Source organism: Podarcis melisellensis, assembly GCF_964234715.1.
Source record: "Podarcis melisellensis genome assembly, chromosome: W".
NCBI lineage: Eukaryota > Metazoa > Chordata > Lepidosauria > Squamata > Lacertidae > Podarcis > Podarcis melisellensis.
Genome location: NC_138535.1, coordinates 19968806 through 19986403, shown reverse-complemented (window position 1 = coordinate 19986403; position 17598 = coordinate 19968806). Strand labels below are relative to the sequence as shown.

General features: G+C 47.2%; 2 protein-coding genes across 2 annotated transcripts in view; one reads left to right on the top strand and one right to left on the bottom strand.

Moving 5' to 3' along the window:
* LOC309361272 (inositol polyphosphate 5-phosphatase OCRL-like) overlaps positions 1–17598 on the top strand; it is a gene marked incomplete at both ends in the record, with an annotated part of 518559 nt that overhangs the window by 293408 nt on the left and 207553 nt on the right.
* The window catches only part of LOC309361229 (uncharacterized protein), a gene marked incomplete at both ends in the record, with an annotated part of 41516 nt that continues 31215 nt past the window's right edge, over positions 7298–17598 (bottom strand). Inside the window, 8 exons of the mRNA XM_081896154.1 lie at positions 7298–7314; positions 12607–12712; positions 13026–13109; positions 13250–13346; positions 13847–13926; positions 14160–14276; positions 14426–14463; positions 14595–14680. Coding sequence (XP_081752280.1) covers positions 7298–7314; positions 12607–12712; positions 13026–13109; positions 13250–13346; positions 13847–13926; positions 14160–14276; positions 14426–14463; positions 14595–14680 — 625 coding nt within the window. The remainder of the gene's footprint in view (positions 7315–12606; positions 12713–13025; positions 13110–13249; positions 13347–13846; positions 13927–14159; positions 14277–14425; positions 14464–14594; positions 14681–17598) is intronic.

The window sequence follows — 17598 nt, the reverse complement described above, 5'->3', positions numbered from 1 at the left end:
CTGCTAGCATGACTCATCCCGGCTTTATCATCTGAGGGGAAAGGGTGCGTGGTCTTAAATGCTGGCCTTGGCAACTTGGCTGAGCTACCTTGGGCCAGTCCTTGGGCCAGGTTAGCCTCCCTCACAGAGGGTTGTTCTGAAGATACACTCAGGAAAACACCTGAGGCATGAAGAAGAAGAGTCTGGAAAGGAGGGTGGGGAACGCTCCCACCCCAGCCGCTCCAGGATGGGAAGTGCGTCCCGGGGGAAGCGGGATTCAGGCGGAGGAGGACGTCGGGTTGGGTGGGGGTTGCCAGGAGCAGCACGATGTCCCTCCAACCCCTGGCTTCCACTCTCCAGGCAGGCGCCCAACGTGGCCAGCTGGCAAGGGCTCTTTCTTACTCCAGCCTTGGCGTGCAGATCCCGGGTTCAGCCCCAGATCTCTGGAGCGGAAAGGCTCTTGGGCGTGAATATAAAAGGCAGCATTTGTCAGAATAGGGCATACTGAGGCAGTACAGATGAACGTGGCTATTGGTTCGCTTCCTCTGCTATCTGCCTTTCCGGGCACCTCAGAGGTGGCAGAGAGAGGCAGGGGAGAGACTCCGGCCTCTACAGAAGGCTGCACCCCTTTCCTCCATGTCCCCACCCCAACTCTTAGGACCAGAAGCAAGAGACAGCTTTGCTGAGCACGTGCCCCTTCCCAGGGAGATGCAACTCTGCACTACTGTTCCCTGAATTGCTCGCGAAGCAGCCATACTCCAGGCTCTTATTGTCACAGCCCTGCAGGATCAGAACAAGGCCCATCTAGTCCAGCTCTCAGCAGCCCAGCAGATGTCCAAGGGAAACCCCAAGCAGACTCCAAATGCAGCCCCACTCTCCCCACTGGGGACACTCGCAACGGGTAGGCAGAGGTAGACTCCCGCTGCGGCTGGAGGTGCAACATGGTCTAACCCTCCATGAATTTGACGAATCCTTTCTTAAAGCCATCCCCGTCAGTGCCTCTGGAAGGAGGAAATTTCAGTGTCACTAGGCACTGTGTCTGGCCTGAATCTGCCATCATTCCGCTTTCTTAAAGAGATCCAGGTTCTGATATTATGAGGGAGAAAACATCGCTCTGCACCTTTCCCACATCATGCATACTTCTATGATGTCCCCACTTTCCCCCCTCTCGCAAAGCCCCAAAGCCTCCTACATTGTAAGCCTTCCTTACAGGGGAATCATCAGAACCATCTGTGCTGCAGAGCTTCTGGCTGAAAGGCGACTCATGGAGATTTGCATTGACTGCTGCAATGCACCCCTAATGATTCAGATTGTATCATTATAGCGTCATTGTGTTGATTTGTTATTGATATATTAAAGGGGCCTGGGACTTGCCTGTCCATTCCCAACAGCAAGGGCCCCTCGCCAGTTGGCTTGCTTCCTCTGAGGCCGCCTCAGCTCCTGGCAGCCCACACCCCCTGGCGAGCCCCAGAGGTACCATTCTCTGGGGGAGAACAGCTGGACAAGCCTCGGGGAGGCAGAGATGGCATCCGAGGAGGGAGGGAAGGAAAGAGGGACAGAGGCCAGTGTCTCCCGCGGCACCCCGACCATCATTCAAGGCACCCCAGCTGCCACAGCACACTGCTTGAAACCCACTGCAGAACTGGGATGGGAAAGGTTTCTAGTCCAACTAACTGGTCTGGAGAAGAGGAAAGGGAGCCATGCTTGCTCCTTTGTCTTCTCTGAGGAGACTTCCAGCCTGACTTCTCATCTTGAGGCCCCAGGGAGAAGTGGGAAGAGGAGGAGGAGGAGGAGGAAGAAGAAGTGTGCTCCCCACCAGTAGGTGCTTCCACCCCCCACTCCTAAATCTGCTTCCAACAGATACTTGGGGGGGGGGGCATCCTGCACCATCTGGTCAATTCCTGGTGTTAGGAGAATTAGAAGGTCTAAGATATAAACACATACATAAATACCGTAAGTAGTTATCACAAAAGAATATCCAGGTAAACCCATGAACAGCCAGGTAAACCCATCGACAGGCTGAAGCCCTGCAATACTTGGTACATTGGAGGGCGCTGGGTCGTGCAGAAAAGACTCTTTAACATCCAGTAGGCGGAAATCTCCTTTAGAATCATAGAATCATAGAATCATAGAGTTGGAAGAGACCACAAGGGCCATCGAGTCCAACCCCCTGCCAAGCAGGAAATACCATCAGAGCACTCCTGACATATGGTTGTCAAGCCTATGCTTAAAGACCTCCAAAGAAGGAGACTCCACCACACTCCTTGGCAGCAAATTCCACTGTCGAACAGCCCTCACTGTCAGGAAGTTCCTCCTAATGTTTAGATGGAATCTTTTTTCTTGTAGTTTGGAACCATTGCTCCGTGTCCGCTTCTCTGGAGCAGCAGAAAACAACCTTTCTCCCTCCTCTATGTGACATCCTTTTATATATTTGAACATGGCTATCATATCACCCCTTAATCTCCTCTTCTCCAGGCTAAACATGCCCAGCTCCCTTAGCCGTTCCTCATAAGGCATCGTTTCCAGGCCTTTGACCATTTTGGTTGCCCTCCTCTGGACACGTTCCAGCCTGTCAGTGTCCTTCTTGAACTGTGGTGCCCAGAACTGGACACAGTACTCCAGGTGAGGTCTGACCAGAGCAGAATACAGTGGCACTATTACTTCCCTTGATCTAGATGCTATACTCCTATTGATGCAGCCCAGAATTGCATTGGCTTTTTTAGCTGCCGCGTCACACTGTTGGCTCATGTCAAGTTTGTGGTCAACCAAGACTCCTAGATCCTTTTCACATGTACTGCTCTCAAGCCAGGTGTCACCCATCTTGTATTTGTGCCTCTCATTTTTTTTTGCCCAAGTGCAATACTTTACATTTCTCCCTGTTAAAATTCATCTTGTTTGTTTTGGCCCAGTTCTCTAATCTGTCAAGGTCGTTTTGAAGTGTGATCCTGTCCTCTGGGGTGTTAGCCACCCCTCCCAGTTTGGTGTCATCTGCAAATTTGATCAGGATGCCCTTGAGTCCATCATCCAAGTCGTTGATAAAGCTGTTGAATAAGACCGGGCCCAAGACAGAACCCTGTGGCACCCCACTAGTCACTCTTCTCCAGGATGAAGAGGAACCATTGATGAGCACCCTTTGGGTTCGGTCAGTCAGCCAGTTACAAATCCACTGAGTGGTAGCATAGTCAAGTCCGCATTTTACCAGCTTCTTTACAAGAATATCATGGGGCACCTTGTCAAATGCCTTGCTGAAATCAAGGTAGACTACATCCACTGCGTTCCCTTCATCTACCAGGCTTGTAATTCTGTCAAAAAACGAGATCAGGTTAGTCTGACATGACTTATTTTTCAGAAATCCATGCTGACTATTGGTGATCACAGTATTCCTTTCTAGGTGCTCACAGACTGTTTGCTTAATGATCTGCTCCAGAATCTTCCCTGGTATTGATGTCAGACTGACTGGGCGGTAATTATTTGGGTCCTCTCTTTTCCCCTTTTTGAAAATAGGGACAACATTTGCCCTCCTCCAGTCTTCCGGGACTTCGCCTGTTCTCCAGGAATTCTCAAAGATGACTGCCAGTGGTTCTGAGATCACATCTGCCAGTTCTTTTAATACTCTTGGATGCAGTTCATCTGGCCCTGGAGACTTGAATACATCTAAAATAGCCAAGTATTCTTGTAGTATCTTCTTAGTTATTCTGGGCTGTGTTACCTCTGCTGAATCATTTGCTCCAAATTCTTCAGGTCGGGCATTGTTTTCTTTATCGGAGAAGACTGAGGCAAAGAAGGCATTGAGGAGTTCAGCCCTTTCTGTATCCCCTGTTTGCATTTCACCATCTTCTCCTCTGAGTGACCCCACTGTTTCTTTGTTCTTCCTTTTGCTACGAACATACCCATAAAAGCCTTTTTTGTTGCTTTTAACCTCTCTAGCAAGCCTGAGTTCATTCTGTGCTTTAGCTTTTCTGACTTTGTGTCTACACGTGCTGGCTATTTGTTTGAATTCCTCTTTGGTGGTTTCCCCCCTTTTCCATTTTTTGTACACATCCTTTTTTAATCTTAACTCAGTTAAAAGTTCTTTAGATAGCCACCCTGGCTTCTTTAGGCACCTTCCATGTTTCCGTCTCATTGGTATTGCCTGAAGTTGTGCTTTTACTATCTCCCTCTTAACAAACTCCCAGCCATCATGAACACCCTTTCCTTTTAGTATTACTGTCCATGGGATCTCACCCAGCACTTCCCTAAGTTTTATGAAGTCGGCTTTCTTAAAGTCAAGAAATTGAGTCCTAGTATGCTTGGCTGTTCCTTTCCGCTGTATAGTAAACTTCAGAAGAGCATGATCACTCGCGCCTAATGATCCTTCCACTTCTACTCCACTAACCAGGTCATCAACATTGGTTAGGACCAGATCTAAAATGGCTGTTCCTCTTGTTGCTTCTCCCACTTTCTGGACAATGAAGATGTCTGCAAGGCCAGTGAGGAATCTGTTTGACCTTATGCTCTTGGCTGAGTTTGACATCCAGCAAATATCTGGGTAATTGAAGTCCCCCATTACTACTATTTCCCTTCCTTTTGCATGCTTGGCCATCTGTTCCAGGAAGGCATCATCTATGTCCTCCGTTTGGCTTGGGGATCTATTGTAAACTCCCACAATGAGGTCCCTGTTATTCTTTTCTCCCTTAATTTTGACCCAAATGCTCTCACTTTGGCTTTGAGGTTCTAAATCTTGGATCTCTTCACAGGTATACACATCCCTGACATATAACGCCACCCCTCCTCCTTTCTTGTCTGGTCTGTTTCTCTGAAATAGATTGTATCCCTCCATTATTACATTCCAGTCGTGGGACTTATACCACCAGGTTTCAGTGATGCCTATTATGTCATATTTAGTTTGCTGTATCAAGAGCTCAAGCTCATCTTGTTTATTACCCATGCTTTGCACATTAGTGTACAGACATTGAAGTCCATTAATCATTCCCCCGTGTCTCTTATTTAAGGATTTTTTCCTCCCATCACTAGGTCTGCGTGCTGTTTGCTCCATTCGGTCTATGACACTTGGATGATCATCTTCATCAATTGATAGACTCCTACCTTCAGGAGCACTGTCTCCCTCCCCCACATTAGTCAGTTTAAAGCCCTCCTGATGAGGTTTCTGAGATTTTTGGCAAAAACATTCCTCCCAACCGTTGTGAGGTGCAGCCCATCTCTTGCCAGAAGTCCATCTTCAAGAAACTGCAGTCCGTGATCTAAGAATCCAAACCGTTCCTGTTTACACCATTTGCGAAGCCAGCTGTTCACTTCCACTATTTTTCTCTCTCTCCCTGGGCCACGTCGTTCAACTGGGAGGACAGATGAGATGGCAATTTGTGCATTTAATTGCTTCAATTTCCTGCCCAGAGCCTCATAGTCTCTTTTGATCTTCTGGAGGCTATTGCTTGCAGTGTCATTGGTTCCCACATGAACCAAGAGGAAGGGGTATTTGTCAGTGGGTTTTATGATTCCTTGCAGTCGTTCAGTTACATCTTGGATCTTAGCCCCGGGGAGACAGCACACTTCCCTAGACATCTTGGCTTCATTATTATCAAATAAGGGAGGCCTATAATTTAGACAAGAAAATTGGCTTCCAGGTTGAAAATCAAAATTGGAAACAGAACTGTTAGATCCTAAAACTAAGACACTATCAAGAATGTATGACTTGCTGTTGAAATGGAATACTCAGGATGAAACGGTGAAATCTGCTATGATAAAATGGGCACAAGATGTTGGACATAACATTATGTTGGCTGACTGGGAACAGTTATGGACCACAGGTATGAAATTTAGGGCATGTAATGCCTTAGGAGAGAATATTATGAAAATGATATACAGGTGGTACATGACACCAGTCAAGCTTGCAAAAATTTACCATTTGCCCGACAATAAATGTTGGAAATGTAAAGAAAATGAAGCTACATTCTTTCACCTTTGGTGGATGTGCCCAAGGATTAAGGCTTTCTGGGAGATGATATATAATGAAATGAAGAAGGTATTTAAATATACCTTTTTGAAGAAACCAGAGGCCTTTCTCCTGGGCATGGTCGGCCAATTGGTGTCAAAGAAGGATAGAAGTTTCTTTATGTATGCAACAACAGCAGCAAGAATACTCATCGCAAAGTATTGGAAGACACAAGAATGGAAGATGAAGTTGATAGACTATATGGAACTGGCGGAAATGACTTGCAGAATCCGAGACCAGGGAGAAGAGTCGGTAGAAGAAGATTGGAAGAAATTTAAAGACTATCTATAGAAACACTGTAAAATTAACGAATGCTAAAAGGATGTTGGAATGATGTAACGTGGTTTTTGCAGTAATGCTATATAGGGTTAAGGAAGAATGGATTGTTAATAGGCCAGAATGTAAATTTACAATATATTAAGATAAATTAGTAAGATAAAAACAAGAATGGAAAGGATTTGCTGAAATAATTAATTGAACTAGAATACAAAAAGGGGAGGTGTGAGGAGGTCAAGGAAACAAGTAAATGAAAGACAAGACATGGAAAGATGGAATTTTTTAAATTTGTTTTTACGTTTTTTGTATTTTGTATTTCTGTTTTTCTTTTTGTAATATTTTTGAAACTTTAATAAATATTATTCTTATTTTTTAAAAAGAATCCAATAGTTTGGGTTTCTTGTCAGGCCGAGCGATGTCCCTCTGGTCTCACCAGGAGCCTCTTTAGTAGAGCTGGTGTCTGGGCCCTGCCCCCCAGGCCAGGTGGAAAGGGCCTTGCAGGAAGCGGCCTTCACAACTCAAAACCAGGCAAGGCCATCATGATGACACACAGTTCAATAGGGCAAGGTTTCTGGCAGGTGGGCATCTAAAGCCTACCAGACTGTCCACGCAGACCTTGTTGGTCCACTTGCAAAGTACTTCATGGTATTGATTGATGCTTTTTCCAGGTACATTCATGTGTTCATGCTCAAGCAGAAATCAGAAGCGTTTCCGAGGTTCAAGGAATTCTGTGCTTGGTTGCAAAATGTCCATGGAAAGCAACGGCAAAACCATTGGTTGGCTTTCATTGAGTTCTGTAGACACAGTAAAACAAAGCTGCCATCTGGTTTCTCTCGGGATGTTCGGATTGTGGAACACAGATTTGCTCTCCACCGTAACCATGTCTCTCAGCATACCACTTTATTTCCCCCCAGATAGGTGGCTACCATTCACTTGTAGGAAGATGTGCTTATTTAGATTACAACATTGCAGCGGGAGCAAAAGCCACTTTTCTTCTCTCAAGAGGGTTAGTCGAGTTTCTGTTGTTACGGAAAAATCCAGGTGGGAGGCTGCTCATAGCCCGTGGGTCCCTGCGGAACAAAGAAGGAGTCCAGCCACCAACCAGAGCAAATAGCGGAGACCAAAGTTTATCGCACAACAGGTTCAGAGAGGAATTGAACCCCGAGAACGGGGTGACAAGGACTTTTAAAAGTTCCTATCTTATCCCAGCAGACAGTTCGCTAAACATCACCACTCCATCAGAAAAGGGGAGGGTTATACATGATTAACATAGGAGGAATGTGTTGGGGTAACATGCAAATACAGGATATGTCTTGGGAAATCCGCTCCACTTCCCAGTGGGGAGGAGTTGTGGTGGACCACGTGGCCACCCACTCCCCACCAGGGGCGGGGGACTCTGTCCCCCGTTGTCTATGGGATCCTGGCCACGTCAGAGCCCGGCCAGCCAACCCCCAGAGAACTTCCTCTTTGGCTCGCTTCCTCAATCACCCGCCCTCCCTCCCTATTTTGCAGGTTAGGCAATGGGCTTGCTATGGACTTTGGATGGTCGCCTTGGTTGTCCGAGGGGCCTGGTAGGAATTTTACCACTTGGCAAATTGGCACTGGACACTTGGTTTTCGCCTACCTCGTAGCAATCATCACAACTGTGTTAGGGTTGCTGTTAGGCATTGCTTGACCTTGTGTGGGGGAGGGGAGGTGTGGCCATCGCCTGCCCCTCCATGCTTATGTTGGAATTCTGCCTCGGTCAAAGGAATGTGCCACGACGTAGGCACCGGCAGGAATTCCTTGTCGACCTCCCCGCTGCGACTCCCGGCAGATAAACAGGCGAGGTCTCGGCGATCCTTCCCAGATGTGAGAAGAACACACCGTTCCTTCTCTCTCCCCTTTGGTATCCCCAGGGAGGGGAAAGAAGCAGACAGAAATCTATTTACATTCTTTTATTTCTGTCTCTTACAGCAGTACAGAGAAACATGTCAGCACTCAACAGCAGTGAGAATAAAACTCCACCCATGTACTTCCAGTACGGGTCACATGACACACACTGAGCTAACATCCGGTGCTCAGTACAGAATGGACTGCCCCTTTCTTCCCATGGCAACAGTCACAAACATCCTGTCTGGCTTTCCAGCCACCAGCAGCTGACGAAGCTGCTAAAGCCTTTGCTTGCTGCCGTATTGGTCCTTTTTGGTAACAGCATAAGGGTATTCCGTTAAAGGAATCCGGGAGTGTTGATCTAGTCTGAAGCCCGGCTGGGGGACTAAGGCCTTGACACGACCCGGACGGGAGCACCAGGGGGAGCTTGAGTTGGTTCGCATCGACAGGGCTCCCCCTACTGGGACTTCCTGCACAATGGGCAGGAGTCAGATATAGTCAGGTCCAATCAATGCCTAAGCCAATACCGCTCACATTCGCCGAATAATTGATGCTTTTGAATTCTGCTGCTGGAGGAGACTCTTGAGAGTCCCATGGACTGCAAGAAGATCAAACCTCTCCATTCTGAAGGAAATCAGCCCTGAGTGCTCACTGGAAGGACAGATCCTGAAGCTGAGGCTCCAAGACTTTGGCCACCTCAGGAGAAGAGAAGACTCCCTGGAAAAGACTCTGATGTTGAGAAAGATGGGGGGCACTAGGAGAAGCGGACGGCAGAGGTCGAGATGGTGGGACAGTGTTCTGGAAGCTACCAGCATGAGTTTGAGCAAAGTGCGGGAGGCAGCGGAAGACAGGAGGGCCTGGCGTGCTCTGGTCCAGGGGGTCACGCAGAGTCAGACACGACTAAACGACTAAACAACATCAAGTTTTGATTGGATTAACAGGGTAATGAGGTTTCGATTGACTCAGTCCGTTGTTCTCGCAGCGGGAGCTGTCATCACCTTGTCAGCGCTCAGTGGAGTGTGCAAAACAGCTGGAGCTGAGCAGCCTCTGCAGAGCCATGGCATTGCTGCGATTGGCTGAAGGGCTACATTCAACGCCATCTGATTGGCTAGAGCGCATCCTCATGCAAATACATTGTTCATTCATAAAATACATTGATCGATCGTGTATAGCATTGGGATACGGGGTCAGAAATGGCGCTTTCTTCTCGGGGTTTTGGACTTTTGTGCGGTGCTTGGTGCAACGTTGTGACGGGGCGAGGGGAGTCCTAGTGTGGCAGGGTTCCCTTGAGGTCATCGCCTCGGGCTCTACGTCTCTTACTCGGGAGTAAGACTTCGTTCATATGCCCCCCTCCATTCTGTAACACTCTTCATATGGACTTCATGGAGTGTGCACTCTTGCAGGGTCTGCTTCCAGAAACTACTATTGCAGATGTATATATTTTGGCAGAAATGGTTTACAAATATGCACGATGGCAAGCAGGAAGACAGGAACAGTTACAAATCAACCTTGGTCCTGCCTAGCCTGGAAGCTGTTTCCAACTAGTGAACTAGAAACCTTTCAGCAACCTTTACAACCATCTACAAACCCCGAAGTTTGTATTTTCTCATCATCCTGCCCATTGGCAATGCTGGCTGGGGCTGAGGAATTTCAAGGAAACTTCCGACTTGCCTCTACCTATACCTACCTACCCACTGAACAAAGGAGCAAGAAAGCAAAAGGCAAGTTCAGCATTCCAGAGTTTTCCAAATGCCATGGCATCTCAATGGGCCTCCCTTGCCAATTGATGGTAAAGCAAGCCATTGGACAGGCCATCATGCATGAGGACGGTTTTTCGAATGGATTTGAATCACACTTGGACTTTTTTCTAATTCAAGATAGTGCCTCACGGAAGCAGGGAGCTTTGCAGAGTCCTTTGGAGACTGTGGAAAAGATTGTGCAAGAGAGAGGCTTGGCACCAGAAGAAATTCAGAACTTGCTGAACATCGCACTCAGTGCCAAGCTTGGTAAAGAAAACATGTTTTGGCTTCTCTTTCCCCTTGGCAGCAAAGTATGTCAACGGAGCTGCATTGCCCTACCTTCTCCCTTAACAAGAACCGGGGCTGCTTTGTGCTTGTGAGAAATTATCAAGAGTGAAGATGTTCAGAATGTTAAGCAGTGTCTTTCAAGGTCTTGCAGGCACAGTGATAAGCACTAGGCTACTGAAGACTCTGATTCCCATTTCCGTAATAACAGAGGATTCTCTTATTTCAGCTGTGTCTTGGCTCTGTGCTCGCAAGTGTTCTAGTGACTTTCAGGTAACTTGGAAAGCATGGTAATGATGTCTTGGTTCTGAAGAATGATATTTCCCCCAGTCTGACTTAGTTATCCTGGTGATGATTCAGCTAGATGTTGTACACGCGGACCATATTCCAGAAGGGGTTTGTTGTCTTGGCCTTGCTTTGGCTTACTGAGATCTGTCTTCTCCCTATAGGTGCTCATTCTAAAACGGACAATTATAACATTTGACCCCCATTTCACTCTGGTCCATCTGAATATCTCCTTTCCACCCATGCCTCCCCTCCCCCCCAAATATTCACAATTAAGAAATCAGAAAACAACCCCCACCTCTCTTTCGACAGAACTAGATGGAATGATCAGGCATAGCAACTCCTGCAGAGAGGATAAAACCAAAATGTTTCAAAGAGACACATTTATCAAACAAGATATTTGCCCATAGCTCAGTCAGGAGAGTGTGAGACTCTTCATCTCAGGGTCGTGGGTTGAAGCCCAACGTTGGGCAAAATATTCCTGCATTGCAGGGGGTGGACTAGATGACTCTTGTGGTCCCTTCCAACTCTACAATTCCATGATATCCTGTGAGGAGTAGTCAACTGAGTTTTACTCAGAAGAGATGCGTCAAAATCAACACGTGCCCATCAATTTAAATAGGTCTGCTGTGGAAAGGACTGATGTTGACTACAACCCTGATGTTTTCTGATTATTTTACAGAGCGTTTCCCTCAATACCAAAAAATGGAGGCAGAGACAATTTACTGAATTTCAAAACCACCGAAGCTTTACTGAATGAACGAATCAGTTTATTACAATCACATACCAGAATATGGAACTTATACAGAGATAGAGAACATGTAGAAGAAGAAGAAGAGTTTGGATTTGATATCCTGCTTTATCACTGCCCTAAGGAGTCTCAAAGCGGCTAACATTCTCCTTTCCCTTCCTCCCCCACAACAAACACTCTGTGAGGTGAGTGGGGCTGAGAGACTTCAGAGAAGTGTGACTGGCCCAAGGTCACCCAGCAGCTGCATGTGGAGGAGCAGAGACGCGAACCCGGTTCCCCAGATTACGAGACTACCACTCTTAACCACTACACCACACTGGCTCTCATATATATGTAGGTTAAAATTAAAATCTATAAGCTAGAACACAGTAAAGAATACAGATGTGAAACTATTAAAATGTGTAGTTTAAGATATGCATGTCAATGCTTTATTATAATTAAGGCAGGTAAAATAATTATTACTCTTAATATTATTCATTGCTATGAGGCTTCTTGAAGCAATTCAGAATACAATCAACATTAGCAGAACACTTTCCTTTACAAGGACAACTTAAAAAGCAACAATTTAAAAGCAATAAAAAAGTAATATTTCATAGGAAAGAATTCTAAAACAACAGCAATGATCACAATTAGCAACAAGACACAATGAAACAGCAAGCAAAAATTGCCACTCCATCATCGCTGAGCCTTGAAACTTGTGTCTTCTCCCCATAAGCGAAACTGACATCAAGTCTTATGTCATCTGGAAGAGAATGAAGGAGAAGAGAGATGAATTTATGCCACATTTACTGATTCACCAAATTGACCTGGTCCCCATTCCACCCTAATTACAAGGAGGCTTCCAGGGCTGGGGTTCTATTTATGGATCCTGTCTTTGGTGGCAACTACTCCTTCCAAGCCTGCAGTTTGGCCATCTTTGTGCTGTGGCAGGATTTCACAGCCACATGACCCAGGAGGTCTGCATCAAGCAAGGATGCTGCAGCTACTGAGTGGGCTCTCCTTAGTCTGGAAAGTGCGTCCCATGTCCCCAGGCTGTGGGTGTTACCTTCTTTGGGGCAGAAGTGAGCCAGCTCCAGAGGGACGAGAACATGCTGTAGAGAAAAGAAAAGACTGTACTGGATCAGATGACTGATCTGATCCTAAACCCTCCCCCCCCCAATAATGGGTGCAAGAGAACATGGAAGCAGACCCAAGCCAGGGAAGACTTGCTTCCATCATGGGATGAGTGAGTTCTATTGCCTGGCCCCAAGGTGGAAGTGTAAGATCAAGGAAGAGGGCAGGAAATGTCTCCAGCCTGGTCCGGCATCCCAGGGACACACATTGTGTTGTGTGCCTGATACGAAGACTGTGATTCCTCCTGTGGGAATCCTTTCACAAGCCACTCTGGGAGCCTCTTGGGGCTGTGAAGGTGCCAAAGGTGAGAGACTTACCTTCAGGCAACTTGAGCCTTCTTGCACAGGACATCAGCCAGCTAATGCCACTGGCTGCCAGTTGCCTCTCCGCTGCAATCGCACTTGTTGTGTAACCTCTCAGTTCCTGTGGGAGGAAAGGGGACCTCAGAATCAGGAGGCTGGTTTGGGGAAAACAGGCAGACCACTGTGAAGCCCTTTACACTCTCAGAGAGAGATCCGTTTCTGTTCTAAAATGGCAATGTCCTCCAGCCCCAAATTGTAGCTCTGCATCCAAGGCCCTCCTTTGGCTGTCTGGGCAAGTGGGCCTTTGCTGGCTGGTCCATGTGGCCAGCTTGCCTTACAAGAGGGGAAGGGCCCAAGAGGTGCACTGCTAGGTGGCGGCTTCTCCATGAAAGCTTTCTAGGTCCAACAGCCACTGAGGCCATCAAGATACTTACATTCATCAGCAAGTTCAGGGTCTTAGTGCTTGGGGCCTCCCAGAGGAGGCCTCCCAGCATCAGAGTATAATGTTCCTCTAACTCCTGCAGGAAATGGCAATGAGGGAGAGGATGCGCTAAGCAGGGGAAAGAGAGATCAGATGTTGAGCAATGGGAGCAATGCTTAAAGCGTGTGAAGAAGAAACAACAACTACAGAAGTCAAATTTCAAGGCTAACAACTTACCTGCTTGTCGGGCTCAGTTTTGACCTCAATGACCGCCGCAAAGGCTGCATGCACAATCAGGCTGTGGAGCTTCAGTGGTAATTTGGGCTTCATGAGGCTGGAGAGAAGGAGGGAAACCGTTTTAGACTCTATCTCATATGGGGGGGGGGAGCATCAAATACATGCCATTCTCTTGAAGTTCTAGTGAATTCCTGTGTTAGCTTAAACCACTTTTTACAATCAAGCAGCGTATCAATTTTACAGGGTAAAAATGAATAAAGGTAAAATTAAAATAAACACACGAGGGCACTGTTTATGCGGCAGTCTACCTGGCACTTGGTTGCAAGCCTCTAGGTCTTTGTTAATCCCACCCCTAAAAGCTGAGCCATTTTGCAGTCATCTCTAGACAACATAGCTTCTATTTTCTCTCTCACATCTCCACTCATCCTGTAAATAGTTGCTGCATGAATAAAGCTTTTTGAACGCAAGAAACCCAAGAAATTGTAAGCAATTCTTCCAATCGAATTCACTGCAGTGGCAAGGTCTGGTAACACCTTTCCACATTCTGCTCCCCCCCCCCCCGCCAGCTCCTCATCAAGCTCAAAAAACCCGGTATACCTCAGTTGGTAAAGGGCTTCCAGTGCCGTAGCAAGGACCAATTCAGGGTGCGTAAAGCACGCAATCCGTCCCATGAGATCCTGATAGAGAACAGAGGGCGGAGGGGGAAAACGTCAGTTCCCTACGGACATCAGGTGGATTCCTCCAACCCCAAACTCAGTGCAGGAATTGGCAATGTAATGCCAAATGCCTGCACAACCCTTCTCTTGGCCAGACCCCGCCAGGCCTTCCTTCTGCCCAGCACCCCCCCAATCCCATCCCCAGCTCTCCTGCCCACCTCACCCCTGGATACCTCATGCAACCTCTCACTCACCGCAATTGCCTTGACGGCCATCTTCTTGGAGTACCTCAACCTGTCCTTTTCTCTCACGCGGGCCTCCGAGCAAGTGGCCAGCACGCAGCAGAGCAACATCTCATCCTTCTCCAGTTGCTGGAATGGCAAGAGTCAGGCTGTCAGTTCATGGCAGGAGGGCTTCTCTGTGTCTGAGACCGCCAAAATGGGGGTACAAACAGCACTGGTGGATGGGGGGTGGGGGTGAGGGATTTCGTATGTACTGTGCTGTTTTCTCAAATACTAACCACAGGCGATGCCCAGACCCTGCCAGTCTCTGAACCATCTGCAACAAGAGAAGCAGGAAAGGACATGGGGGCAGGTTAGTTCATTTCTACTTATTTTCCACAGTTGAGGATTAGAGCATTAAGGCCACCCCTCCTTACGCTCCAAAATGAAAAGGAAGCATTTGCTCACGTGGGCCCCCAGCAACCCTGGACTTCTGGGGGACTTTGCGGGTCCCCTTCTTCTTGCGGGCTGCCATGTCCCTCAGTCGCCTGAACCTAGAAGAGAAGGAGAGGGGAAGACCTTGTTGTTGTTGTTGTTGTTGTTATACCGCCCTATACCCACAGGTCTCAGTTACAACCAGTGGTTTTCTTGGTGAATCTTTGCACTTTTGTCCATTTACTGTACTGCATTTATTTTCCTTGATTTGAACTATAAAATGGTGATTTTCGTGAGTCAAAAAAAGAGTACACCAAACATTTTTTTTAATAGAAAAAAAGCACTGGTTACAACATAAAAATCGCAATATAGAAACACAAAATGCATAATAAAGGTGAAAAACAACCCAGTAAAGCCCCCTCCCCAACACATTTCAAAACCTGTGACAGAAGCCTACAACCAAAATGGTGTGTGTGTGTGTGTGTGTAAGAGAAGACAGGGAGTCTTTGCAGCATAGCTATAACGCAAATACGGGTGGCCTAACAGTTGCAGGCAGACCCATATCATTTCACACACTACTTTGGCTGCGGGACATCGTATCAACAAGGAAAGGAGCATTTGGTGTTGTTGCATCTCCTCGGGTATTTGTTGATTTGTCGCCACGAGGGGTTGTAGTTGTGGAGGTATAGTTTGATGAGGTTTCTGGTTATTTGTACCCTACGTGCCCACTCACACACAAAAACAAATCTCCCTGCAGCCAACCAAAGACCACCAACCACACCCTAGGTCACCCCCAACCTCTCTCACCACCAAGGAAATGAAACAAGGGAATAGTAAGTGAACCCACACAAGTGATGCTGACACAAAACCCCACACATACAGGGGAAACCCGGGAAATTAGAATATCGTGGAAAAGTTCATTTATTTCAGTAATTCAACTTAAAAGGTGAAACTTCTACTTCTCTGGTCAAATATTGTTCTGTTTGCAATCCTTGTTTTGCTGATTTCATTTCATATTCTAATTTTCTGAGATTGTTAATTTGGGGTTTTCATCAGCTGTATGCCATAATATCACAATCATAACAAATAAAGGCTTGACATATCTCGCTTTGCATGTCATGAGTCTATCTCATATATTAGTTTCACCTTTTAAGTTGAATTACTTGAAAATGAACTTTTCCACGATATTCTAATTTTCTGAGTTTCCCCTGTACACTAAGTAGAAGAGAAGCATTGCCACCCGGCCCCACCCTCCCCCTCTGTTCTTCCTAACCCAACACTGCATGCAACACTAATGTCTCACAACAAATGAAACTGATCTGTAGAAAACACAACTTGACAAAAGAGACAAGGCACGGTTTTTTTGTAAACTAAGAAATCTTCATTCATTCATTCATTCATTTATTTATTTATTTAAAACAACACCAACAAGGAAAGGAGCAGGAAGGAGTTATCCAAGATGATCGTGGCCTAGGAGAGAAAGCAGATGGAGGGAGAGCTTTGAATCAACTAATTTGAGAATGCTGGTGGGAACTTCTTCACATCATGTTTACTCCGTTGCTGAAATTTGCAGGCAGACGATGCTACAAGGACAAGTAGCCTGCAGGGCTGGGAAGCAGATTACACCAATTGTTGGAGGAGAACAACAGCATCTCTTACTATCACTCAGCATAGCAATATAGAGCTTCCAGGAACAGAGGCACTCTACCTCTGAAGCCCACAGCTAGAGGAGAAGCAGCAGGAGAGGGCTACTGCTTGTGAGTTTGGACTAGATGGGCTTTTCCTCTGATCCAGCAAAGCCACTTCCGCCTACAAAGGAGGTGGCGTTGCGGGCGACTGAGGGAATCCCCGGCCGCGTCAGCCCCTGGACAGCCAATCGGCTGGCTCAGGGAGCGTGACCAGCCCTATTTATCACTGCCTACCTCGTAGCAAATCGTCACAACTTTCTGGGTATTGGCGGTTAGGCATTGGTATTGGTATTGTTCTGTAAATGGAAGAGGGGAGGTAGCGCCATCACCTGCCCCACACATTGATGGGTAGTCCGATAAAGGATTCCAGGGGCCCTGTCCGAAGCCTAAGCAGGTTAGGGCCCAAGGCACGCCCCCAAGCGGTGATCCCACCGGAGTTCCTAGTTGATGTGCATCAGCAGGACTCTCCCTACTTGTGGTTAACCCTTCCCGGACTTCAAGCAGATGGGCTGAAGCCGGATAGTCGGTTAGGACCAATGCCTAAGCCAATACCACTCATCACCTGTAACCAATAAAGTTGTGGCCATATTTAGCCCATTAACCTGAAATAATTGTGTCATGTGTCTTTATTTCCACTTGGGGGGAGGGGGGCGGGAACACGCCACGCAATAGGGCTCTTTTTGTTTTTTTATGCACCCACAGACGCCAAACGGCTCTCCACAGGAACACAGTGGGGCATCTCATGTATGGGGTGGGATTCCAACACTCCCCCCACCCCCACCCCCAGCAAAGGAAAGATAAGGGAAGCATTTCCAGCATTTAAAAGAGCCCTCAGCACAATGCTTTTAGGACAGCAGCCCTGCCTGGAGAGCGAAGGGGGCTGCTAGGAAGGTCGTCAAAGCATCAAGGCATAGATGAGCCAAAGAATGCAATGAAAACTCTCTTGGAGCCAGAGTGACTGACAGGAAGACTGACAGAACCCCTGTCTGTTGCAGTTGATGGCTGAAGAGTTGAGAAACGGAGAAGGGGTAGAGAGAGGGGGGTGTATAGTGGTTAGAATTCTGGACTAGGAGGACCTGGGAGATCCGAGCGCAAATCCCCACTCAGTCATGAAGTGCACTGTTTGATGTTGGGTCCAGTCACTCTCATCCTAGCCTGCCTAACAGGTTTGTTGTGAGGGGAGAAACAGGGGGAAAGGCAAGCCATCAATGCCACCTTGAACTGCTTGGATGAAAAGTGGGCTATGAATGTAATAAAAAGCATCCCCAAATAATGATCATGGAAGGTACCCTTGGGATCATCTAGTCCAACCCCCTGCAATGCAGGAATCTGCAGCTGTACCTTCTGGG